Below are 24974 nucleotides of genomic sequence, written 5' to 3'. Positions count from 1 at the left end.
GCAGCGTGTCACTCAGACGGAGCAATGTCCTCAGTAGTGGCGGCGATCCGGTGGGCGATCGGTCCAGCGGTGACGGCATCCAGCGGATCGCAGCTCTCGTCGTTATCTGTTGCGACCTCGCCGCCATCATCGACCAGATCTAGCGGCGGGGCTTGTAATGCCATCTCCTGTGTCCACCCACAGGCACCGTGCCTTTCGCCGCGCTCTATGCCGCCCGTGTGAGGGTTTTCACAGGTATCGGGATGCAACCGCCAAAATAACGTTCGGAAAACGTCTTTATTTGATGTGTTGCTAACCTTCGGTTTACTGTTCATAGAACGTGTCCCTTGCGCATGTGCTGGGATGCCTTTTAGTGTGTTTTGCAAAAAATATGATGTGCTCGTGATATTTTCTCGTTGAAAACTAATTGTATAAGCCGCTGGAATAGGAGCTAATGAGCGGGACTACGACGTGCCCTGAGGCCTTGGTAGAGCACCTCTAGTACATCGTAGATGATCCACGCATGAAGTTGCGTTTTGATAAAGGACTCGATATGACAATTATACTAATTCTAACTACGCTGTCCTGTACGAGGTCAATACTGTAGACTGCAGGAATTAGAATGGATTGATTAATAGATTACATACACTAACGCTAAGCCTCCGCGCGACAATGGCATTTTACGCTTCGTTAGCATCGCCCTCGTCGTCTGATTCAGTAATCGCGACGCCCTCCATGTGTCTCCAAATCGCGCGCGCGGAGCTCGTCCAAGGCTTCAGTAAGCCACGCGTTCCGGCCAAGATCGACAACATCTGGGCCTCACCTGGCTGGTCCTACATCACTCGTGATGTAGGACCAGCCAGCCGAAGGATCTTGGTTGTTAGCATACGCCGAACAGTAGGCGGGCGTAAACGCCGCCTTGACGTTCCGCGGCGAGCGTGGGTGGTTGCCAGGACACTGGACAGTAGTTGAGGCCGACTGCTGAGTACAATTGAGGACGACAGCCGAGTACTATTGAGGAAGCCATAAGTTGGGGCCATAACAAACAAACCATCACTTCGTTTTTTTTTTCTTTGGAGACTCGCAAGTCGTCTGACGCATGGATCTCCCAATGGCCGGTCGACGCAACAGCGTAGCGATTGCCGCAGCTAGATATGCAGACCATCGGCTTGCGCAGCAGGACAGAATATAATAGCCGTCTTCGACGCTTTGCGGCGTTCTGTCAGAATGAAGGCTACCGCTGTAGTACCGCCTTGTAGAGCTACCAGGTGTTGTGACACCCTGCATCAACCATCTTGCTACTACAAACACAAGGCAATGGCCTGCCGAGACACTTCGCGCTGCTCTCAGTTAGCACTACACGAAGCCGAAGATGCTCACGGGGTGTCATCGACACGATCGCTGGATTGTCGATACTAGCTGGGACGGAACCCTTGTGCCGCGAGGTAATCCGGACAGGTCTGCAGCCATTACCCATATTCTGACAGGTCTCAGCAAATCCAAGACGTGAGAAAGAACCTCCAAGAGTGCGTCGTCCAGGTCGCTGACAATGCTGACAAGAACGGTCCCGTTTCTGGAATCGAGGGCAATGATCAACGAGACCATGCGATTGTGGTTTTCAGCGGTTTGCTCTGCGGCATGTGTCGCATCAATGAAGCCCTTCAGATGAAGTAACAAGATTTCCAACTCGGGCTTCAACGCAAATCGCGCAAGGGCAATGTGACAATACGATTCGGTTGTTTTACTACCTGTGATAGAAAGACAGACCACGATCCACTTGCACGCCGGATGTACTCACTTCGCTACCTTCCGAGAGAAGAACAAGCTGCTGAGGGAATAGATCGACCGTGAACGGGTATTGGCAGGCTGTGCTGAGGAAATCCTTGTTCCTAGGTCGGCCAAAGTTTTGCGGGTTGTATGTCTTCAAACAGTCGTAATCCAGCTTGTGGTCACATTGTGGCCCTTCCAAAATAATCCCTTGGATAACCTCTTTGCAGATTAGGCACGTCGGTGGGGCAGGGATGTGCCCAACAACCACAGCCTCACCCTCTTCAACATAGACATCGATGGGTTCGCGGCAATTTCCACACCTTGTATCGTGTGAAATGCAGCCGATCACGCAGAGCCGGTGAAACGGTTGACGGCAACTCTGTTTTCCGCATGTTCATATGTTCTCGTCCTCTTCACCGTCGTGGTTGTCGAGCGATCGTAAACAGATGCTGCAACCGCTGACGCCTTCGCGAGGCTCCACACTTTCTGTTCGTTCTTCACTGGTTTCAGGGATGGTTTCGGTGATGGGCGCATCCGGCAGAAATAGAGGAGGCGCGTCGAGATCAATCTCACTTCATTCGAAATCCGCCAAGTCGAGTAGGCTTGATTCCACAACCTCGTCGTTACTCTCATCTTCTGTGGTTGAGGTGCTCGACACGCTCCATAACTGCACGGCACCGAGACGACCTTTGGTGGTGAGCGAGGTGGTGGCTGCTGCTTTTAACCCACTGCCAGCAGTTCTGGCAGAGCTCACGAGGAAGCTCTGGTAGACATTTGCAAGGTCGCCGCAGATGACGCCGCAGGTTATCAGAGTGTCCAAAGTCATCCAGGCTTGTAGTACATACATACTCTCCAAAAATATCCATCCTATGAAGACAAAAGCATAACATCGATTTTTAATTATGTTATATCAATTATGGTCCAACACATTTACGGCGCTAAAAAAGCTGTCGCACGTACGCTTCGAGCCAGTAGATCAGGGGGCTTCGCCGGAGATTCGATAATGAAATGCTGATTTTTCCAGCCCGCGCAACCACCGAATGCGCCTCGTGCGAGCTGGACCCACCTCAAGGCAGCAACGGCGAAAAAGGTGTTCCCCTTACCCTATTTATAATTTCACGTTGTGTTGTCTTTCTGGTTCTGCGTGCTCAAATACACTTAACCCTCCACAAAATTGTACAGCACCATCGAAGTAATACATTTGCTGCAGACCACTGCCATCGAGGATCTAGCACCGGGATACACGCAAAAGTAGTCAGTGAGGAAGGCGGACAACAGTACATGCGTACATATCAACGCAAACAGTGACAACGGCTGGAATCAAACCGGCGACCTCAGAACATATCCTTGCGCTCAACCAGTGAGTTTCGTTGTCGATGGTAAGTAGGTGCTGTAACGGGGTTACACGCACAAGTGGCTACAAGTAACTTGCGGCTCTACCAGATAGGTGTCCGTTAGACGTTTGGATACTTCCTCACCTCGGTGTAAGATACACCAATGGCTGCATTGAAGTGGGGCATCACAATGAGTGGTCCATACATACCCAAAGATCATATTGGTAAAAAGCAGCATCTTGCTACGAATCAGTGATGTGCATATTGACGGGGCTCTGTCAGTCAGCCACTGGTGATCCCTTTTATAGATGGTATTACCCATAGGAGGAAGACCAATTGAGAATCAATGCAGTTCTCATTTTACTCTAACTAGTTACTTAGTGCCTCTTTTTTATTTAAATTATACTCGTTGTCTCAAGTATAGTTAATTCAAATTAAATCTAAACTTAACGCTACCTCATACACGCAGTGCTCGTGTAAGCAGTAGTAGTGAGCCAAAGTTGGCCCACTACAGGTACGGCCTGTACGATCCGTGAGGCCTGGTGGAGCTGGTGGTCCGAATAGTAGCGCTTAGTAATGGAGACTGCGCTCGAAAATGCGTTGTCGGCGCGCACGTTATGCTTTGTGTGACTACCTGCTACTTGTCGCCTTCGTGTTTGTACACTGCCAAGTGGCGCTTTTCTATTGGTAAATATGTAGCCAATGGTAACGTTCTCGCAATTACTGGATACCAGAACGCACGTGTTATCTGTCAAGACGCGTTATTATCCGGATTATTGGACATCATTCTTGATTTACCTGCTTGGGAGCACATCATAATTTGCATGAAAACAATAAAATCCGCTTTTCTCAGCCCACAGGCTGTTTTAGGCGATTTTCTGCTTTGGGTGTCGCCCCCAGCGCTCTTGTCCTTGGTGATATCTTCGTGCCAGTGGATCAGGGAAAAACTATTCTGCCGGCTTGAGCGCAAGTCGTTCCAGAAGCCTTGTCGGCTCGCACGGTAAACAACGCTCGTCCGGGTGGAACTTGGCGCGCTTGGCCACCGGGTTAGAAACGTGCCTCAACCGGTATTTTTTTTTCAAACCTATCACAGTTTTGTCTCACCTGAGATAAACGTATCATGATTTTGGGACGGATCGGAAAGGTCGGCAGTCGGATATTTGTTGGTATGGCCAATAACCGTTTCGCCTCAGTGCTCGATGAACTGAAGCCACAAGTCTGAACAATTGATCCCCCGATGTGGGCAATAGCGTCGTGAACAACTCACTATGAGTTTCCCCCGTTACGTCACATGAAGCGCGGGCTTAAAACTAACGAAGAATTGCTTAAAATGAAGACTTTATCACTCAGCCATAACTATCAATAAAACGTCGAGTTGCTCTACCTGTAGCTTACTGTAAAACTTGATTTTAGCCGCTCGATACGAAGTCTTCGTACCTGGTGACTGCGTCAAGACAACTCCTACCGGCAACGTATCCCGAGGCAACTCAAGAACTGCAACGCTTTGTGCACCTTGTTATTGAGTTGCTGCTGGTTGTTTTAGTTAACGCAGCGATTAAAACCTCTCATCATGTATTTAAATATATAGTACGTGACACTACATAGAACAGGCGTTATCGCCCAGTTTAGACAGAGGCGATTTGCCAATTTGCGTGATGGATTTGTGTGTGCCACATCATATTGTGTAACTGCCGTGTGTCACACCGCGTCCAATGCCAGCCTCTCAAACTGACTCCCCACTCTCCGCCATTTTCCCCCTCTTCGTCATCCCCAGCAGCCGTCGCCCAGCATGCTCAAGCGCCCCGCGTCAGCGGCGCTCGCGTCGCCCGCCGCGGCCTCTTCCGCCTCGGCGCCAGCAGCAGCCGCAGCCGCCGCGCCGGGCTCGACGCCGCCCTCTCCGTCGGCGGCCAAGAAGAAGCGGCGCTCGCAGCCCATGGGCAACCTGACGAACCTGCAGAAGCGGCAGCTGTGCATCAAGTTCTCGCAGGTCAAGATGACGCAGCAGGAGCTGTGCCAGTGGGCCAAGCGCGAGTTCCAGCTCGCGCACCTGCCGCACCAGTCCACGATCTCCAAGATCCTGGCGCGCTCCGAGGAGCTGACGCAGATGGCGCCGCGCGACCTGTCGGCGCGCCGCAAGGGCCTCGTGACGCACCCGGAGCTGGACACGGCGCTGTGCAACTGGGTGCTCTGCGCGCGCCACAACGGGCTCAAGATCTCGGGCGACATCATCAAGAGCCAGGCGCGCTCGCTGGCCGCGCAGCTCGGCATCGCGTCCACCATGAGCTTCTCCAACGGCTGGCTGGGCGGCTTCAAGAAGCGCTACAACATCCGCCTGGGCAGCGCCGCGGCCGCCATGGACGGCGTCAACGGGGCCGCCATGCCCAGCAGCATCAGCTCGCTGGAGCAGCTGCAGGAGACCGCGCGCCTCTACGACCCGCGCGACGTCTACTGCATGCAGGAGACCGGGCTCTACTACCAGTTGTCGCCCGAGAAGCCCGCGGGCAGGGGCCGCGCCGCCAGGAAGGAGAACTGCGGCGAGCGGCTCACGGTCGTCTTCGCCGTGAACGCGGACGCCAGCGACAAGACGGAGCCCATGTTCATCGGCCCGGGCAAGCTGCCCCAGCCGGCGGAGGAGCTGGACGCCGACTCGCGCCACTTTTACTACCAGAACAACAAGCGCGCGTGGATGACGCCCGTCATGTTCCAGGACTACGTGTCGGCGCTCGACACGAGGATGCGCGACGAGGGCCGCATCGTGCTGCTACTGGTGTCGCCGGCGCCGGCGCACGTCACGCTCGGACTGGAGCTGAGCAACGTGCGGCTGGAGATCCTGCCGCCGTCGTTGGACCCGCTGCCGATGACCATGCAAGTGCCCGTGTCGGTCAGTGCAGAGGAGAACGCCAATCTGGCGGCGGCCTCGGAGTCCATCGCGGCGGCCGGCGTGGGCGACACACCAATGCCCGATGCCGACCAGTCTCTCGCGGATTCGGTTGCTGCTCAGTCGGAAACTACGACAAAGTTGCAGACCGAGGCCGAAGTCCAAACACCGTCGGCAGCTGAGCTCAGCAACTCGGCAGCGATGGCGAATATGGCGGCGACTATGGCGGCAGCGACAACATTACAGCCGCTGGATGCAGGGCTCATCACGGCGTTCAAGCGCCGGTATCGACGTTACCACATGTTGTACGCGCTGGACCGCTATGAAGCAGGGCGACAGGATGTATTCCACGTGGACCAGCTTCAGGCGATGCGTTGGGTACGCCACTGCTGGAAACAGGAGCTGCCGGAGGAGATCGTTCGCAAGTGCTGGAACGGGCTCGAAATTTTCTCGCCCAAGTTGGCCCCCGAGACGCTGGCGGCGTTCGATTCGCTCGAGGAAGAAATCGACAAGGAGATCTGCGATACTGTTTCAGCGCTCGACATCCTGCGGCCGCTTCCTATCGATGAGTTTGTGAGTCCACGTGATGAAAACGCCGGCATTCACTGTGCCGGTCTCGAGGAGACGGACTTCATGTTCACCGTGCCCGACAATTCGGGCGTGGACGCGAAGCATAACGGCAAAAAGGGATCGCCAAGTAATGCGGACGCGACCAAGCAGCAGTCCATTGTCGCGAATGAATTGACGCCGCGCCTGCAGGAGTTGCACGCTCGCATTGAAGCGTCTGCGTCGTCTGCGGCTGCCGTAGCGGCCGCGTCGGCGCTGTCTCTGACTACAAGTGTGAACAGCGTTACTGCGGACGGCAGTGTTGGCCTTCCGTCGTCTGTGGGGACCGCGGAGGAGGCACTCGGCCTGTCGGCGACTGGCTCAAGTGCAGCGAAGCTCTCAGACGGCCCTGCGACTAACGAAGAGCTCATCGAGTGCTTCAAGGTGCTGCTGCCGGAGCTCGACCGCCTGCGGTTCGACGACCACACGAAGAAGAGCATCCGCACGACGTTCCGCAAGCTGAAGGAGGCGGTGGAGCAGCAAGCGCTGGACCGCAAGCGCGGCGCTCTGAAGAAGCCGCAGCCTTCTCCTCAGGCGCAGCCGCAGTTCCAGCAGGCGATGGCTCAGCAACAGTCGCTGCAAGAGCTGCAGCAATTGCAACAGCAACAGATCCAGCAGATGCAGCAGCAGCTCATGATGCAGTCCGAGCAGCAGGCCATGGCCATGGCCGCGCAGGCGTCCCAGATAGGAGAGAACACGGTCTTGTAGATGACGTTAGTGAACAAACCCAGATATGGTTTCGTGCGTTGCAGTGGTGCGTATCGGATCCCCTGCTCTGACCAACGCGCTAACCTGCCATCATACTAGTCGTACGTTACCTTTACTTGTTGAAGGCGCTTGTCGAGCCGCTCGTTTCGCCTTCGCTGGTTCCAGGAAGCGAACCAACCCACTTGAGTTCTGCATCATGCGATGCAGCTGTGCGCGCTGCATCCCAGCAGTAAAGGAGACTTTCGTGCGGAGTAGTGCAACCATCGCCGCGCGTTTTAGTCGAGCGCTCCCACAGCCCGCAGCAGGTGAAGCAGGTGGTGCAGATGGCCGAGTCCGGCGTGGCACCGCAGCCGCTGGTCCATCTGGACGCCACGCGTGACTACGGTAGTATTGCCACGCTGAGCGACTTATGCGGACAGGCCAGCGCGGTGGTCGGTTGCACTTGAGGTTAGTTCGTTTCGAGCGCGGCAGGCCTCACCTCTTCATACGGGGCTTCGTCCCAGCTGCGGCTGGCTTTCTCTGGTGCCAGCGACGTTCTGGGGCTCTGCCGCGAAGGGCGGCGCCCCGCTTGACTTTTTCGTAGGTGTCGAGGCGCGCGCGTGGGTTGCGGGGCGACGGCCGCGCGGACCGTTTTGCGCTGCCTCAGCGCTTGTCGCGCTCAGTGAGCAACGAGCTGGCAAAGGCGCAGAGCGTCGACTTCAACGAAGACATGGTGCGACTTGCGCGATGGCGGCTCGTCCTGGCGGCAGCGATGGCTCTGGCAGTGATCTCGTCGCCTCATGCCGGCGTGCGAGCGCAGGATGCAGGCACCGTGACGGCGGCAAATCCAGGGGTGACAACTTCCGCTGGTGCGTCAGCAGCGACCGAAGCAACGCCAGCCCCCGTAGCGACCACCGCCACCCCGACCGAAGCACCTACGCAGGCACCCCCCGCAGTCACTCAAGCCGCAGCTCCGGTCGCCACGAACGCTCCTACTGCAACCACGTCTGCACCGACATCAGCGCCCACAGCAACTCCAACGGCAACTGAAGCAGCCACAGCAGCGCCAACCACCTCAACAGCAGTGAGCGCTGGAAGCACCCCCAGCACCACTGAAAGCGCCCCCAGCAGCACTGAAAGCACCCACAGCACCACGGCCGTGACAGCAACATCGGCGCCGTCCCCGGCGCATATAGCCTCGGAGTCAAGTGCGACAATACTCCAGGAATCGACTTCATCGCAGAGCACCTTGCGCAGCAGTACGGCGGGGAGCAGCGCGTCCTCCTTGTCGTCAGCGTCGAAAAGCGGTACGGAAGCTAGTACTGGGACGCTCAGCGGGTTGTCTTCCACCAAGACCCTCGTGATCTGCGTGCTCGGTGGTGTCGGCTTGACGATCATCATGAGTCTCCTCTTCGTCGTCTGGAGAAGTCAAAAGCGCGAAGCCTCCGACCTCGGCACGCCGACCCAAACTGACACTGCCACGTTCACGTTCCCACCCGCCTCGATGCCCGCGATCGTCGCGCCTACGGCTCAGGACATGTCTGCATGGAAAGCTAGTAGCTCGAGCTTTGCGTCGCGAGATCAGCCACTTAGCGGGGGCACTCGTACCAAGCTGAATGCTACCACACGATCGTCCACCGAGTACGATCTCGCCGACCGTCCGTCGCAGATTGCCAGCTTACCCGAGCACAGCACCATGACGCAAACGCCCCAGCACAACCGAGGGACCAACGCGTCGTCGGAACAGAGCTTTAGCATCCGTGGATACTCGGAGCTGTCCGTGCTTCGCGCTGGTGACTCGGAAACCTCCGCCATGACGAACGACAGATACTCCACGAACGACGGGTACTCGACGAGCGACCGATACTCGACGAACGGCAGATATTCGACTTCTTCACGGCTTTCAAGCGAGCCCGGACGGAGCAACTCCGGCTGGTTCCAGGTGCCCAACAACCTAGACATGCACCGCTTCTCGTCGACATCGTCCACAGCTTCGTCCATAGTGGCGAGGAAGCACAATCCTGTGTCATTCATCAACCGTGATCTCACGCAGACTCCTACTACAGACGCCTCCGTCACCACAGACAGCACCACCTCACGAACCGATGTCCCGGACTGGTATAGCGTCATTGAATCCCCTACGGACAACGACCGATACACTACATCATCGCTTGACAGCGACAACATCAGCGACGATCGGGCATCATTTGAGCTGTAAGACAGCAACACCAGCGCTAGGGCAGCTGTATGACTGGCATATTTAGAGCATCCACACCCGAAAGCAGGGTACACGAGTCCTCGGCGAGCAGCTGGGGCACACAACAAAGCTCTCGAAGTTCGAGATGAATCAGTGTAGACAATAGAGAGATATGAGGATGTATGAGGTTCCAATACCGAGTGGGGTTCTTGCTGTATCACTTGACCTTTTATCCACACACCGTGTTAGTACACCAGAATCAGTGAACCGAAAACGGGAGCGAACTACCGCTTTTTGTCATCATCCCGCTTCCTGTATTGCTTCTTCTCCAGAGGCTTCGCGCGCACCTCTAGCACGGCGCCGGACGGGAGATCAGCAAGACGGTACGGTCCATATTGCACGCGGATCAGCTGCTTCACCACAAGCCGTACGTGAGCCAGCGCCTTTCGGACTTCACGATTCTGTCGTGGCAAGTAGCGAGCGAGATTTAGAACAAATGATCGGCACAAACGCCTAGCTTAGCAACACACACCTTGCCCTCCGTGACTTTCACCTGTAGCCACGAGTCCTTCTTGTCAGTGGACTGCACCGTCACCTTGATCGGGCGGTACTTGATGCCGTCCACCAGCGGCCCTCGCTGGAGCTCCTGCAGCTTGGACTCCGCCACGTTGCCGCGCACCAGAGCGCGGTAGACGCGCGCCACCTCCGTCTTGGGGTGCTCCATCTCCCTCGCGTAGTCGCCGTCATTGGTGAAGAGCAGCAGACCTTCCGTGTTGAAATCGAGTCGCCCCTGGGAGGCACAATAGTTTCAGCATCGACGCACGCCGCCAAACTCCATTCACATAGGAACCTACCACCGGCATCATGTGCTGCGTGAGTCCCATGACTCGCAGACGGTCGAAGATCGTGGCGCGGCCCTGCGGGTCGTTGCTCGTCACCAGTTCCTGTAGCATTTACAGTATTTGGTTAGTACGTGTAGTCCGCCGTCATCCAGCGTCGTGGTTGCTGCCAGCGTACCCCCTTCATCTTGTGGGCCATCCAGACCTTGACCTTCTGCGTCTTGGAGAGCACGCGGCCGTCCACGGCCACGACGTCCTTGTCCAGATCCACGACGGTGGCCACGTCCGACACTACGTGGCCGTTGACCGTCACGTCGAAGCTCTGGATGCGCTTCTCGGCCTCTCGCCGCGAGCACAGGCCCGACATGGCGATGCGCTTGGCCAGCCGCATGGTGGGCGCTGTAGCCGCGGCCGCGTCGGCAACGTTGGCGGCCGAGGAGTCATCGGCCTTGGCAGCAGCAGCGGCCGCCTTGGGCTTGGGCGTGGCCTGCGCGCGCGAGCGGGGGGGATTGGGCCGCGTGAACTTCTTGATGGTCAGCACGCCGCGACGCTGCTCTGCGTGAGCACGGAAGAGCGTGGGCGCCAGCGCCTCGCCGCGGGCCAGCACGCGCCGCGCCAGCAGCTCCATCCGCAGCATGCCTGTCAAGTACTGACGGCCCATCAGTACTCGAGAGCTCTCATTGGCTAGTAAGTTTGTTAAATCAATACATGGTGGAGTACTGTTTAGATCTGGCCAATCACAATCCGGCGCGGCCTGCTTGAGCTTCGCCTCGGTCACTACGTGGCATTCAATCCGATAGACGACGATGAGCGCGATGGTGCAGCAGCAGGTGGACGAGGTCAAGCGGCTCTGGGCCAACAAGCGGCAGCTGGCCCACCAGGGCCTGAACCTGGCCATGGTGGTGCTCACGGCGCTCATGATCTGGAAGGGGCTCATGGTCTACACGCAGAGCGAGTCGCCCGTCGTCGTGGTGCTCAGCGGCAGCATGGAGCCGGCCTTCCAGCGCGGCGACATCCTGTACCTGGACAACACGGTGCGTGGCGCCCCGGTGCCGCCCACTGCTGCGGCGCAAGGGCCGATCTGACCTCTGTGTGTGTGTGGAGCAGAAGCCGCAGCTCGAGATCGGAGACATCGTCGTGTACAAGGTCAAGGGCCGAGACATCCCCATCGTGCATCGAGTGCTGGAGCTTCACGAGCGGTCGGTGCCGTGACATTCCAGCACGAAGAGGGAGGAAACCTTCATGCCTGACGACTGGAGTGTGGTGCTGTGTGTACAGGGCCTCGGACGGGAACCAAGTGTACCTCACCAAGGGCGACAACAACAACGTGGACGACCGGTGCGACGACTGCATTGGCAATTGAGATCCATTGAGTTTATTACGACTGACCAGTGTCTTTGGTGTTTTTTCTGCTGTTGCAGTGGCCTCTACGCGTACGGCCAGTCGTGGCTCGAGCGCGAGGACATCGTGGGCATCGCCAGAGCGTGCGTCGTTGTTGCATTTTTGGTGTTCGTGGATCGGAACCTTATTGTGCTTGTTGTTCCTGTATAGATCGGTCCCTTACGCTGGCATGCTGACTATCTTGCTAAACGACTACCCGATGCTCAAGTACGTGCTGGTGGGTGGAATGGCTGTGCTGGTCTTCACACAGAGAGAGTAGCGTCGGTCATGCACTGCGTCCAGGAAGAGAGGGGACTACTAAAGAAAGACAACTGCAAGTCGAGCCGTGTTGTGAAACGTCAAATACTCATTCGTCGCTGCAACAGCGCTTCATTTCGAAAAGGGGGTGGGTGGGGTGGACTCGTAGCTACTACACTCCTTAAACTCATTGCTGCTCGTAAGCGGGGATTGGCCTCGTGGCAGTCGGCATGCCACCGGAAAGCAACGCGCTCATCGGCAGCGCACTGCTGCCGACAGGGCCGTTGCTGATGTGCTCGTGGTTGTTGTTGGCTGCCGCGTGCCCTGCGGTGGACTGCGGTTGGCTACCAATGGCCTTGTGCTTCTTTGACTTCTGCTGCTCGAGGTCATAAATATCCGGCACGTCGATGTGGTCCGGTGCAAGGCCGTTCTCGTGGCGCTCCCAGGCCATGACCAAGCCGGTCTCTAGGTTGCGCACCCAGCGCTCGGTGTCGAACAGCGGGCACTGAAGGCGCTCGTCTTCGAGTCGACGTCGTAGCTCCCACAATCGGTCCATGTCACTGGCCAGCGCCACAGCGAGCTCCTCGTATTCCTCTATCGAATTCGTGATCAGCTCGCTCATGTTGGCGGCGCGCAGCAGACTTGAAGCCACACGGGTGGCCATTCGGTCCTTGGGCATAGTCACCATCGGTGTGCCGCCCCACAGAATGTCGCAGCCCGTCGTGTGCGCATTGCACTCTGGCGTGTCCAGGAACAGATCAGCCAGGTATCCGCGCTTCAGGTGCTCGTCCTTGGGTGCCACATCCGTGAAGATCAGGCGCGTTTGGTCCTTGATTCCACGAGCGCGAGCCTCGGCACGGATGTTCGCCTCCGCAATAGGCGGGAAGCGCAGCAGCCACAGCACCGAGTTCGGCACGCGCTTGAGAATGTTCATCCATGTAGTGAACGTGACGGGGTCGATCTTGTACACCTGATTGAAGTTGCAGAACACAAACTTGTCCTCGGGCACACCGTAGTCGGAACGGGTCGGGCATTTCTCCGTGTCCAGCACGTCGCGGGCCGACTGCTTGTGGTCGTTCACGAAGTATGAGTGGGGCATGTTGATCTGCTTTTCCGTAAAGTACCGCCTGTACTCGGGAGGCACGACCGTGGCGTCGCCCACCATGTACTGTATGTAGTCCGCTCCGAGCGTGCCGCAGAATCCCATGTAGCTCACTTGGACGGGAGCAGGTTGCAGCGCGAAAATCTCGTTACGTGCGCCCTTCGTGTACCCGTTCAGGTTCACGAGGATGTGGATACCATCGTTGTGAATCATGCGCGCGGCGTCACCGTTCGACAGGGCGCAAATGTCGATGAAGTGCTCGACGCTACCAGAGATCTGCTTGCGCCAAATCGATCCATCATCCGGCGACGTGGCGTAGCAAAACACTTCGTACTTGGACTTGTCGTGCATCCCGAACACGCTCTGCATGAGGTGCGCGAGAGGGTGGTTTCCCAGATCCGAGGACACGTAACCGATGCGCAGCCGCTCCGAAGCGCGCTTGCTCCTAAAGCGCATGGGCTGCAGGTCCACCAGGCTAACGTTCAGCTTGGCGCGCTCGGCATACCGTCGAGAAATGTCCTGGAAACGCTGCATCGACAGCGGATACACCAGTGCGTGGAACGGCTGCACAGAAGGCAGGACGCCGTCCATGCTCAACTGCTCATCCACGAAGCGTTGCAGCGTCTCCGTATCCTGCTTGCGCGACTGCCAGTCGCAGATGAACACCATCGAGTGGAAGTAGTTGGCGAAGGCGTCCGGGAAGTGCGGGCGCAGCGCCAGCGCCTTGCGGTAGCAGGTGATAGCGTCGTCCAGACGACCACCGTCCTTGTAGGCACTAGCCAAGTTGCTGTAAGCATCCGGGAACAGCGGCTTGAGGCGGATCGCCGTCGAGTAGCACTGGATCGCCTCCTCTAGCCGGCACAAATCCTTGAACACGTTGCCCATGTTGCTGTACGCATCGGCGAAGTTGGGGTCGATAGTGATCGCTTGCTGGTAGTGCGCCAGCGCCTGGTCTAGCTTACCCTGCTCCTTCAGCACGCTGCCGATGTTGCTGTGCGCGGCCGCGAATTGCGGCAGCAGACGCGCAGCGGTCGTGTAGCAGTGCAACGCCTCCTTCACGAGGCCCTTGTCCTTGAGAGCATTGCCCAGGTTATTGTACGCGTGCGGGTGGTCCGGCTTGAGCTGCAGCGCCGTGCGATAACACGTAACGGCCTGCTCTAACTGGCCGCACTCGCGCAGCGCATTGCCGAGGTTGTTGTACGCGTCTGGGAAGTTGGGCTCGAGCTGAATGGCGTGTCGGAAGGTGTGGATAGCCAACTCCATCTGGCCGGCGTCGTAGTAGCAGCTGGCCAAGTTGCCGTGCGCGATCGCGAAGTTGGGTCGGATCTGCAGGGCCGATTTGTACGCCTGGATAGCTTCGTCCACCCTACCGGTCTCCTTGAGGGCGTTGCCCAGGTTGCTGTACGCGTCCGCAAAGTCCGGCGCCAGTCGGATGGCTTCTCTGTAGTGGTCGATGGCGGCCTCGATCTGGCCGTCCTCCTTCAGGAGCCCGGCCAGGTTGCTCCAGGCAATGGCGAAGCTGGGCTTGGCGCGGATGGCCTGCTCGTAGCAGAGCTTGGCGTCCTCGATCCGGCCCTGCACCTTGTACAGGTTGCCCAGGTTGCTGTGCGCGTCCACGAGCTGCGGGTCCAGCATGATGGCCATCTTGTACGTCTCCACGGCCTCGTTGTTCTGGCCTAGCAGCATGTAGCAGTTGGCCAGGTTGTTGTAGGCGTCGCCGAAGCGCGGGTTGAGCTTGATGGCGCGCACGTAGAACTGCACGGCGCCGGCCAGGTCGCCGAGCTCTTTGAGCGCGTTGCCCAGGTTGCCGTAGGCCTCGGCGAAGTTGGGCGCCACGCGGATGCACTGCTGGTTGTAGAAGATGCTCTCCGATAGGTTGCCCAGCTGGAAGTGCAGCGCGCCGAGCAGCAGCAGGTTGTCTGTGCGGTACGCGTCCGACTCGTAGAGCTGCTCGCAGAGCCGCAGCGCCTCCTGGTAGTAGCCGGCCACGTACTGCTGGTGCGCGAGGTTGAACAGGTCTGCGCGGTCCAGGCGAGCAGAGTGAGCATCATGGCTGCTGGGTCACGAAAAGGCAACAATCAAGAGCGGAGGAGACTTACAAGTGAAGCGCTGCGCGCTCGCGTCGCCGAGCGGGTCCGACGCGAAGGCGCTGGGCCCGTGCAGCGGCGCGGCGGCGGTCTGCGTCTGGTACTGGTACGGATACGCCATGTTGGCCGCGGGGCGACGAGTGCACAACGGGTCTTACTTGGTCGCTGCGATGCGATGCAATGCGATGCGGTGCGATGGATAGATGGACGCGCAGGTAGCGGTGGTCGCCGACGCTGCTGCTGCTGCTGCTGCCTCGGTCGCCGCTGGGATTGGAAGTGAGGGACCGGGCGCATCCACCGCCAGGCTGCCTGTGCCTGCGGTTCGGTTGCTGGCTGCTGGTGCGCCTGCCTGTACCGTGCCGTGTTGAAGCGTGCGTTTGGGTCCCCGTTTCTTTTTTTCGACCGTGGGGTGGGGTTGAGCGCGCTCGCAGACGGATGCCGGTCGCCGATAGTCGTTGCCACCCCGCTCTCTCGCGCAGCTTCCCACGCGCCAACAGCAGCGCTGGTAAAATCAGCGCGGCCAGCATGCGCAGGCACCAGCCTGCGTTGAACAGCAAGCGTGTCGTCAGCTTTCTCGCCGGCCACGAGCCTGGCATTCTTAGGCAAAGCCTGGCAAAGGGCAGATGGGAGCGCGGCGAATAGGGGAGCTGAAGAGGTCAACGACAGGGCCCGGCACCGGCGCGGTCGTTGGGCCGCTACACGCTCGGCGCCATAATAGCCGGGCTCGGCGCTCGAGTTCCAACGCCCGGAACGTGCGACACCGCAGAATCTTCCCGAACGCCTTCGCACGGGGGTGGAGGTGGCAGGGCAGCTAGCTAGGTACATGCACAGAGCTTTCATCGCCGCTGCAGCGGCTAGCCTGGTCCTGTCCAGCTTAGCGTAGTCGGCCGGCCGGTGCCTTCTCTCGGGAGTTGCGACGAAAAGTTTCCAACGCAAAGCAGGTGAGCCGCCCTAGCCCTAGCGGCTAACGGCCCAACACGAGCTGATCTCGCGAAAAGTATGTGGTGAGTCTCGCCAAACTTTGCGCCGGGTTTGCACGGATCGGGCCGTGCTGGGCCGCCAGCGCGCCCGTCAGCACCTCGAGCTTGGCCGGATCTGGCTGCGCCGAGACCTCATAGATGCGCTGGAGCAAGCAACTCCCGCATCCCGCCTGGTCTTCCTGCCCGGATCCTGCCAGCTTCCCTCTGCTCCGGCGCAACGCGCCCAGCCCACACTGACTCCTTCCCCGACGGCGTCATCGCGCGACATGCACCCGCGTACTTCGCTTCGGCGGCCTGATTGTCGCGCCAGGCGTGTCGCCGCCGGCTGTCTTGCTTTCACTATACTGATGGTGATTCACTGCGCTCCAACAGCGACGATATCCACTGCAGCTAAACATGTACCAGAAACTCGGTACACTATGATGTCGGACGAGTCGAACCCATGTCGAGTTTACCGAGGGTAGCCATCTCGCCGCGCGAGCCGCCGGGAACGCATCTGCATTTGCGCCTGCAGCCACTGCGTCGGCGCCGCGCAGTGCATTCATTTGCATGGGCGCTGTGAGAGAGACAGAGGCTGCAACCAACTTTGTCGAGTCCGTTTACCCTGCTCGTATTGAGTGATTGAGTTTGAATCTTTCGTGTGGCAGGCAAATCGCAAAGGGCGGCTGCTAAAAATGTCGTGTCTAGCGGCGTACAGCTACGCGTTCGCAGCCTGTGCACGGCGAAGTCGTGCATGTATTCCAATGATATGCAGCCTGAGGCTGGTTTGAAGGTGCATACATGTATATCAGACTCGCTTTGGCTGATACTAGTACATGTATGCACCTTCAAACCACCCTCAGGCTACATATTATTGCCACAATTTATTGGCATGCATGCATGACTTCGCCTATCAAACCTATGGGGCGCGTGGGTATGCGAGTAATGCTACGTAAGTCGATACCTAGTCCCATCCGGGATGTTAAACGCGGAGGTGCTGGCAGCGGCGCCTCCTATACGTACACCGAGTAATCCATGAAGGTTTATTCATCTTGGTTCGAGCATCCCAAAGGGATATGCCACTCTGGTCTACGGCAGAGATTTACAGTCTTGTAGCGATATCAATACAGATCGCCCCAGTATACCCATGTGGGTCTCGTGTCCTGCGACAGAACTCCTCTGCACCTGCGCGCGAATTGAGCAAATGACTGGATATCGTCGCAGTACCAGTCGTTTGGTGTCAGGTTTCGCGCTTGTTGCATTTGGCGCAAGCGCCTCAGCAGCGTTGTCATTGCTGCGTTACTAGCGTCGGAGAAATTTAAGCGGCTAGAATATCCTGCGAACCAGCACCTTGTCCCTCAAGTGAATTCAGCTCAGATGCACATGCGTCTCACGCGGTGAGATGGCTACCCTCGGCAAACTCGATGTGGGTTCGAGAGTCGGTACACTTGTTTATCAGAGTCCGCGCGCTGCCTGGCCGAGCCAGCGCAAACTCAGTGCAATGCAATGATACAGCGCAGGGTGGGTAGCTACACAGAACAAACTACTCGGAGAGCATACTGGTATGCTCACCTCAGGTTGGTATTTTACATCTGGTAATATTGCGATACGCTCGAGGCGATCAGCTTCACGCTCGCAAACGATATGCCCGTTCATCTCGGAACTACAGTGCTGTAGCGCTCTTGTTTCAAGAAAAAGATTGAAGAGGAAACCAGGATGCAGTTGGACCAAGTTGAAGTCGATGTTGTCGATGTTGGTGTGGTTCACAGCATTTACCTCTCCATCCGCATACGCCCCTCTGTAATCGCATACCCAGGAAAAGCCAGAAAGCCACAGCGACTCTCAAGCAGCAGCAGCGCAGCGTGCGTAGCTCTCCGCCTGCCTGCCGCCGCCCGAGAGACCTTCCAGACCAACACACAGACCGGCATGGCGCTGCACGACGGGCTGGTGAACTGGCCGCTGTTCTTCGGCTGCATCCTCGTGGGTTTCGGGCCGCTGGCCGCGCTCTTCTTCGTGGTGGTAGCCAAGCGCGCGCAGCTGGTGATCCTGGCGCTCAGCGGCGCCTTCGTGTGGCTCGTGGCCATCCTCGTGACGGCCACGCTGTGGCAGATCATCCCGCCGCTCAAGACGTCGCTGTCGGCCACGGTGCCCGTGGGCGTCGTGGTGCAGGAGGCCTTCCGCCTGCTCTTCTTCCACCTCTACACGCGCACCGAGCTGGCCGTCAAGCGCGTGACCACGTCCTCGCACCAGCTGCCGCTCAACGACATCACGTCCTCGCTCGCGGGCGGCGTGGGCTTCTCCGTCATGCACGCGCTGCTCATGTTCGGCAGCCTCGTGGGCTCGTCCACGGGCTCGCGCGGCGCAGCCTTCTCGGCCTCGTGCGAGAGCATCCCGCTCGTCTTCTCGGCCGCCATTTCCACGCTGGCGCTCACGGCGCTGGACGTCGCGCTCATGGTCATCGCCTTCGACGGCTACCGCAAGCGGTCCGCGTTGGCGGTTGGCGCCGTGTTCGTCATCCACATGGGCGTCGCCCTGTCGGTACGTCGTGTGTCGGCCCCCTGCCTGCTTTTCTGACTTTGTGCTGACCTGCTGCATTCTTCCTCTGCTGCCAGGCGCTGGCCAACATGAACACCAACGGCTGCTACATCTCCATCCCCGTGCACTACGCCGGCGCCGCCTTGGCCTGCGCGGGCGCCACGATGATCGTCTGGCGATCCAAGAGGCATGCGCTGGATGCCAAGTAAACGACCGACAACAGGAAGCGAGATACAAGCAGCAGGAAATATTCGTCCTCCCATCAAAGGGGCCGCTTGGTCAAGCGGTCTGCGTCGAGTTGGAAGTCTTGTCTCGAATAATGTGCGAGCGACTCATTTTTTTCTTACCAAGTACTTTTCTTGCTGGTCCGAGGATGCGTGGGCCTTGTCTAACCTAGAACGGAGCAGCAGCTTACATGTAGTGCAGGTTGCCCTACAGATACTTGCTCAAGCGCTCGAGAGCCGCTGGTCGGCCGGCACGTGCTGGCGGCACGCCTCCTTGATCGCCTCCTCGTTCACCTGCCACACCTGAGTGGCCTTGTGCCAGCGGTAGAACTGCTCGATGCCCTGCTCGTACAGCATCTCGTAGCCCTGGATGCACACGGCACCGCCCGCAGCGTGCGCATGTGCCAACATCGGCGTGACAGGCGGCATGTAGGCTGCGTCCAGCACCACCACCTTGCTACCGTCGGCGCGCGCAGCCACGAGGTGGTCGGGAAGCTGGAAACCCGCTTGCGCTGGAATGGTGCCCACCACCACATCGACCTGAGCTAGCGCGTCGGGGATTAGCTCCGACAGGGCCTCCGCGTCGAAGCGTGCCGCCACGGCCTGGGCCTTCTCGAGAGTGCGGTTGAAAATGAACAGTTTGCCGACACCCAACTGGCGCATCGCGTAAGACGCAGCCATGGAAGTGCCGCCTGCGCCAACAACGAGTGCCGTCAGCTCCGAAGCAGGCTTCCTCACGCTGAGGGTGGCCAAACGCTTGCTGATGGGGCGCAGGATGCCAAGCCAGTCCGTGTTGTCACCCTTCCAGTACGGGGAGTCGTTGCGGTCTTCACGCATGATGGTGTTCACAGCGCCGATGGCTTTCGCGGCCGGCGACAATTCGTTCAGGTGCTCCATGATGTCCACCTTCAACGGAATCGTAACGGAACCACCACCGAAGCTAGAGTTGGGGGCTCGCATACGCTCCACGATCTCCAGAACGTCCGTAGTGTCATGCAGACCGTAGGTGAAGAGCGACGAAAGCGACGTGGACTCAAACCCCGCGTTGTGCATCGCAGGCGACGGCGATTTCTGGATCGGCGACCCGAACAAGAAGAACTCGCGCGCTGATCAACAGCAAGCAAACAAACGCAGGAAAGCATGGACAAAGTGAGATAATGCGCATTTACGGAGCACATACATCAAGCGCAGGCGTATGCTGTCACAAATCTACAAATTAGATACCTGCGAGAAGTCCAAGCTGCTTGCGCAGGGCCATGATCTCCTCGATGGAAAGCTGTCCGGGTGCTGCGGCGGCAGGCAGCAGTGGGTGTGTCACCGGTGTGAGCGTGCGGTTCAGTACGCGCGTCAGCTTGCCTGCCTCCGTGGTGCAGAGAGAAATAATCGGCATCTGCTGCTGCCACGCATTCGTAAACTCCTTCGCCACGCGGTCGACCATGAGCGCATCCTGCGGAGAATAGGCCTTCACGACAACCTTCACAATCTGTACCTTGCCCCGCGAGTAGCACTCGTGGAAAATGAGTTTCGTCTCCGCCTCGGACGTAGGCTTTTGCACAGCGTGGAAGGACGAGATGATGGCAGACTGGTGGCGGTGGGTAATCAGGTGATCGCGAGCCTTACGCGACCAGCATGTCTCCATATCCACGAACTCGCAGCCCAAGCGAACGCCGAGCTGGAGCAGCTCGAACATCTTCTGCTCGTGCTCCTCACCATCAGGGAAAACACCTCCCTGGCCCTTCGAGCGCACCGTGAAGATAATCGGAAGAGTTGAAAGCGATCGAAGCAGTGCCACCTGAGCAGCCACAAACTTCGTGTCTTGGGGGTACTTCAGAAGGTCGACGCGCAGCTCGAGCGCATCGGCACCCTTGGAAATATCGCTGATAATCGGGCGCGCGTCGTTCACATCGGGGAATGTCAGCGACAGGAAAAACGTGTCCGCGCGGCAAGACGAGCGGTAGTCGAAGCTCGTAGGCAGGCCGGGAAGGATGACGGAAATGAAGCGCACAAAATCGCGGTCGATACGCTGATAATCCGTGTCACCAGCATTCACCACGAATTCAAAAGTAGAGCTGCGCTGGTACAGCGGCTCCCGCCGCGCCCAAACATTCGCATGGGTGTCTCCCAGAGATGGGCGGTGAGCTTCCTCTGCAGTGTCCAAGTACGCCAGCACATCCTTGATATCACGGTGCACGTTCACAACGTACGGGTACTTCTGGAGCGCATCCACAATCTCAGGGGTCTCCACAACACCACCACCGCAAGAAATGATCGTGGCAGGGGGCGGGCTAGCGATAAGACGCAACAGCAGCTCCTTTTGCTTCTCGCGGAAGGCTTCCCACGTGTGGTTGTGGCGGGCAACAAAGTCAGCAATTGACTCACCAAGCTCCTTCTCCAGCACCTTGTCCGTGTCCAGAAGATTCAGCTTCAGAGCGGCGGATGCGGCCTTCGCCAGCGAGCTCTTACCAGCACCGCGCATGCCAACGAGGAAAATTCCTGGTACGGTGGTGTCATCAGAGTCACTGTTGCTCGAGGGTTCCTCAACAACAGGAGCCACATGGAGTCCGAGGTGCATGTGCACGTGGTCCCAGAACTCGGGGTACGTTTTGTCGGTGCACTCCTTGTCCGTGATGATGACGTTGTCGACAACAGAACCCAGGACAGCGAAACTCATGGCGATGCGGTGGTCGTTGTGGCACGCAATCGACGCCTTCTTCAAGTCGTCGGTCTTGCCCGCAGTGCCCGTGATCCAGATACCATCGGGCAGCTCACCGCACTCCACACCGATCTTGCGCAGCTCCGTCGCCATAACCTCAATGCGGTTGCACTCCTTCACGCGCTGGTTAGCAATACCAGTGATCCTCGTCGTGCCGTCCGCCACCGCAGCAAGCGCAACAGCAGTCATAAACGCGTCCGTCATGGTCTCCATGTCAATGTCCACGGCCTTCAAAGGCGAGCCGTCCTGAGGGCCGGTCACCGTCGTCGAGGTGGCATCCTGAGAAGTAGTGCACCCCATGGAGCGAAGCAGGGTGTGGAAAGCGGCATCGCCCTGAAGGCTAGTGTTGCCCAGAGCCTCCACCGTCACCTGTCCGCCCGTGATGGCAGCGAATGCCAACGGGTAGGTGGCCGACGAAGCATCGACCTCTACCGACACCTCCTTCGGATTCTCGTAAACGCCGGAAGGCACACGGTAGCGGTTGGGAGCAAGCGTTTCCACCGGGATGCCAAACTGCTGCATGAGCTGCGTCGTCATGAGGATGTACGGCAGTGAGGTCGGTTCCTCCTCCTCAAGCTCTAGCACAAGCGGCTCCTTGGCGTACGGCGCGCTAATAAGCACAGACGACACGTACTGGCTGCTAACCTTGGCGGCCAGACGCATGGTGCCACCCCGCAGACCAGTGCCACGGACTGCGATCGGTGGGCAGCCCTCGGTCTCAAGATAAGAGATTTCGCAACCATTGCTGCGCAGCGCGTCCACCAGAGGGGCGATCGGACGCTCCTTCATACGGTAGTTGCCCGTGACGACCACCGTGCCGTCGTTTTCGCTAGGCACCAGCGTCATAGCGCTCGTAAGGAAGCGCGCGGCGGTGCCAGCGTTGCTCAGATAGATTTCCTCGCCGTCGGCCACAGTGGCAAACTTTCCGGCGGTGCCCTCCACAACTAGCACGGCACCGTTGTCCTCCCACGAGAATTTGGCGCCAACCTTCTGCAGCGCGTTCATCATGACCTGCGTGTCGTCGGAGTGCAGGAGACCCGTGATGCGGCACGAGCCCTTTCCGAGGGCTGCCATGAGCAGCACGCGGTTTGAGATGGACTTGGAGCCAGGAACACGGATGGTGCCGTTGGCCTTCGAGCCAGGCACCATCCGCACCTGCTTCTCGAGCACGAGCTCGATCTGGTGGTCTTTAACAGCGCGTGCGTACGGGTTGGACAGCACCTTGCCGATCTCCTCCAACAGCACGATCTTCTTGACGCCCTGGCTGTTCTTCTTGTCCACTTCCATCTTCACGAGGACATCACGCGTCGCCACGTGATCAGGCACGCGCACCGGGAGGCCGTAGGCGGCAAGGCAGCGGCGCAGCCGGCCCACCGTGGCCGACGTGCACACGCCCATGCCGCGGGCGATCTCGGCCTCCTTGATGCAGCCCATAGAGACGCACTCGCCGTGCAGATACTCGGGTTGCACCAGGGCCTCGATGCCGTGGCCGATGCTGTGGCCGAAGTTGAGGATGGCGCGTAGACCCATCTCCTTGGTGTCCTGCGTGACGACCGTGGCCTTGACCTGCACCGTGAGCGCCACGACGCGCTGCACGACGTCCATGTCGGAGAGCGCGAGGATGGTCTCGGCCGACGTCTCGAGCAGCTCGAAGAGCTCGGCGTCAAAGATGGCGCCGGACTTGATGACCTCGCCCATGCCGTTGATGAGCTCGCGCTTGGGCAGCGTGTGCAGCACGCTGAGGTCGATGTAGACGCGCTGCGGCATGTGGAAGGCGCCCAGCAGATTCTTGCCGGCCTCGACGTCGATGCCGGTCTTGCCGCCGATGCTCGAGTCCACGCAGGCCAGCAGCGACGTGGGCACCTGCACGAACGGCACGCCGCGCATGTAGGTGGAGGCCACGTAGCCGGCCAGGTCGCCCACGACGCCGCCACCCACGGCCACGACGCACGTGTCGCGGTGGCAGCGGTTGGGGAAGAGCACCTCGTCCTCGATCTTGGCCTTCGTCTCGCGGCACTTGGACGCTTCGCCCGCGGGAATGGCGTACAGCAGCACGCGGCGCGCGGCGTTGCCCTGGGCCTGCAGCAGCGCGGCCAGCTGCGCGCGCAGCGGCTCGGCGTACAGCGGCCTGACGTTGGCGTCCGTGAGGATTACGAAGGTGGCCGTGCCGGGCATGCGCTGCAGCAGATCCTCGGCCACGAAGCGGGACTGCAGCAGGGCCGAGCCCAGCACGATGTCGTACGGGCCGCACGGAACGACCTGCGGCGCGGACATGGCGGGCGATCGATGTATGGGACGTCTGCGGCCAGCGGTGTAAAGCAAAATGGCTGACATGTGTTGGTGGTGTGGTGCGCAATCGCAGTTCGCACTTAACGCGGGGAGGGGGCACTATTGGAGGCGATGGGGTGCTATTGCACCGTTGCTGGCTGATATGAATACGCAGCCGCGGGCCACAAGAAGTTGTGAATGGACCAGCTTCAACCTGGTCAAGTTGGCCAACTCGTGCTCCCTGGACTTCCGCGCCCTCGCGCCGTGTGCCCTCGCAGGACTGCTTTGGTGTGCACTTGTCATAGTCTGGATCGCCATCGCGGGTTGCTATTACAGCAACGACACCAACACTTTTCGACGAGCTGTGCGTGGGCATCGCTATAAAGATACCAAGTTGAAGCCCTCGCGGTGCTGAAATACTTCAAGTAGGCCCGCCTTGAGTTGCCGCTGTTGATCACGGATACTTTTCGAAGGACAGACGCGCGCGTGGCTCCCGCTGGGAAGCGCGGCCAGCGCCGCTCCTTGCTTGCAGATGTTATTCCTCCGCATCAAATGCGAACAGCGGCCAACTTGCTGCGCTCGAATTGGCTGTCTGGAAGCCTCGTTGGTCCGAGTGCGTGCCCACTGGGCACTACATCTGTGGCGGCACGTGGTAACGGAGCAAGGCTTCAAGCTTCCCGCGCCGGAGCCTGTAGCAGAAGCTGTGCTCATGTCAGCGAATAAGGCGCTTGGTAAAGGTTTTCGGGGAAAACATCAAACACCGTACGCTGGGAACATCCGTCAACGTCATAAGTCCAACTTCAGCCTGTCGATGCTGAAGATACTAAAGTCGTCGATACTGGGCTTGAATTCGCGGATAATGAGCTTATGCGTAGCGATCTATACCCATACCCAGGGATGGTGCCTAAACTGTCACCTGCGAAGGATCCTGAAGCGCAACGACAACATTGACTCAGTCGGAGACGCAGATTTCGTCGAGCTCATCAAGCTCTCTGCAACAGCCGTCAGCAAGGCGCTACGAGGGGGAAGTCGACTACTGTGGATGTCATCGACGCAAACAGGATTGTTGAAAGTGCCAAGACATTGCAACGGACGGCCTGTGCTGCGAAAGATCATACTTGAAGTAGATAAATTTTGTTGTTTCAGCATGCGTGATGG

General features: G+C 58.7%; 8 protein-coding genes across 9 annotated transcripts; 4 read left to right on the top strand and 4 right to left on the bottom strand.

Annotated features, from left to right (window-relative positions):
* Positions 1–4872: 4872 nt before the first annotated feature.
* IUM83_06876 (ars binding protein 1) lies at positions 4873–7275 on the top strand (the record flags this gene model as incomplete). The annotated part of the gene is made up of 1 exon (XM_067931111.1): positions 4873–7275. The coding sequence occupies one exon, from the start codon at positions 4873–4875 to the stop codon at positions 7273–7275; it is 2403 nt and encodes an 800-aa protein (XP_067787104.1).
* A 939-nt stretch (positions 7276–8214) lies between these two features.
* IUM83_06875 (uncharacterized protein) lies at positions 8215–8655 on the bottom strand (the record flags this gene model as incomplete). The annotated part of the gene is made up of 1 exon (XM_067931110.1): positions 8215–8655. The coding sequence occupies one exon, from the start codon at positions 8653–8655 to the stop codon at positions 8215–8217; it is 441 nt and encodes a 146-aa protein (XP_067787103.1).
* Positions 8656–8758: 103 nt separating this feature from the next.
* On the top strand, positions 8759–9472 carry IUM83_06874 (uncharacterized protein; the record flags this gene model as incomplete). Its single annotated transcript, XM_067931109.1, has 1 exon — positions 8759–9472. One exon carries the CDS (start codon positions 8759–8761, stop codon positions 9470–9472), a length of 714 nt encoding a protein of 237 aa, XP_067787141.1.
* Positions 9473–9735: 263 nt separating this feature from the next.
* IUM83_06873 (RNA pseudouridine synthase) lies at positions 9736–10927 on the bottom strand (the record flags this gene model as incomplete). Its single annotated transcript, XM_067931108.1, has 4 exons — positions 9736–9912; positions 9984–10241; positions 10306–10395; positions 10469–10927. 4 exons carry the CDS (start codon positions 10925–10927, stop codon positions 9736–9738), a joined length of 984 nt encoding a protein of 327 aa, XP_067787107.1.
* Positions 10928–11096: 169 nt separating this feature from the next.
* Positions 11097–11950, top strand: IUM83_06872 (signal peptidase I; the record flags this gene model as incomplete). The annotated part of the gene is made up of 5 exons (XM_067931107.1): positions 11097–11324; positions 11398–11489; positions 11569–11628; positions 11712–11774; positions 11842–11950. 5 exons carry the CDS (start codon positions 11097–11099, stop codon positions 11948–11950), a joined length of 552 nt encoding a protein of 183 aa, XP_067787203.1.
* Positions 11951–12115: 165 nt separating this feature from the next.
* On the bottom strand, positions 12116–15238 carry IUM83_06871 (the record flags this gene model as incomplete). 2 transcript variants are annotated; one of them, XM_067931106.1, is made up of 3 exons in its annotated part: positions 12116–12215; positions 12300–15048; positions 15130–15238. In XM_067931106.1, 3 exons carry the CDS (start codon positions 15236–15238, stop codon positions 12116–12118), a joined length of 2958 nt encoding a protein of 985 aa, XP_067787106.1. The 2 variants fall into 2 exon arrangements, with proteins under 2 accessions (XP_067787106.1, XP_067787105.1); XM_067931105.1 differs by having other exon boundaries at positions 12116–15048.
* Positions 15239–18002: 2764 nt separating this feature from the next.
* On the top strand, positions 18003–18820 carry IUM83_06870 (gammasecretase subunit aph; the record flags this gene model as incomplete). Its single annotated transcript, XM_067931104.1, has 2 exons — positions 18003–18614; positions 18689–18820. 2 exons carry the CDS (start codon positions 18003–18005, stop codon positions 18818–18820), a joined length of 744 nt encoding a protein of 247 aa, XP_067787052.1.
* Positions 18821–19057: 237 nt separating this feature from the next.
* IUM83_06869 (3-phosphoshikimate 1-carboxyvinyltransferase) lies at positions 19058–23822 on the bottom strand (the record flags this gene model as incomplete). Its single annotated transcript, XM_067931103.1, has 2 exons — positions 19058–19941; positions 20060–23822. The coding sequence occupies 2 exons, from the start codon at positions 23820–23822 to the stop codon at positions 19058–19060; spliced, it is 4647 nt and encodes a 1548-aa protein (XP_067787243.1).
* Positions 23823–24974: the final 1152 nt, after the last annotated feature.

The sequence above is a fragment of the Phytophthora cinnamomi genome (genome assembly GCF_018691715.1).
Source record: "Phytophthora cinnamomi strain GKB4 chromosome Unknown Contig62, whole genome shotgun sequence".
NCBI lineage: Eukaryota > Oomycota > Peronosporomycetes > Peronosporales > Peronosporaceae > Phytophthora > Phytophthora cinnamomi.
This window is presented reverse-complemented; position numbering and strand designations above follow the sequence as displayed.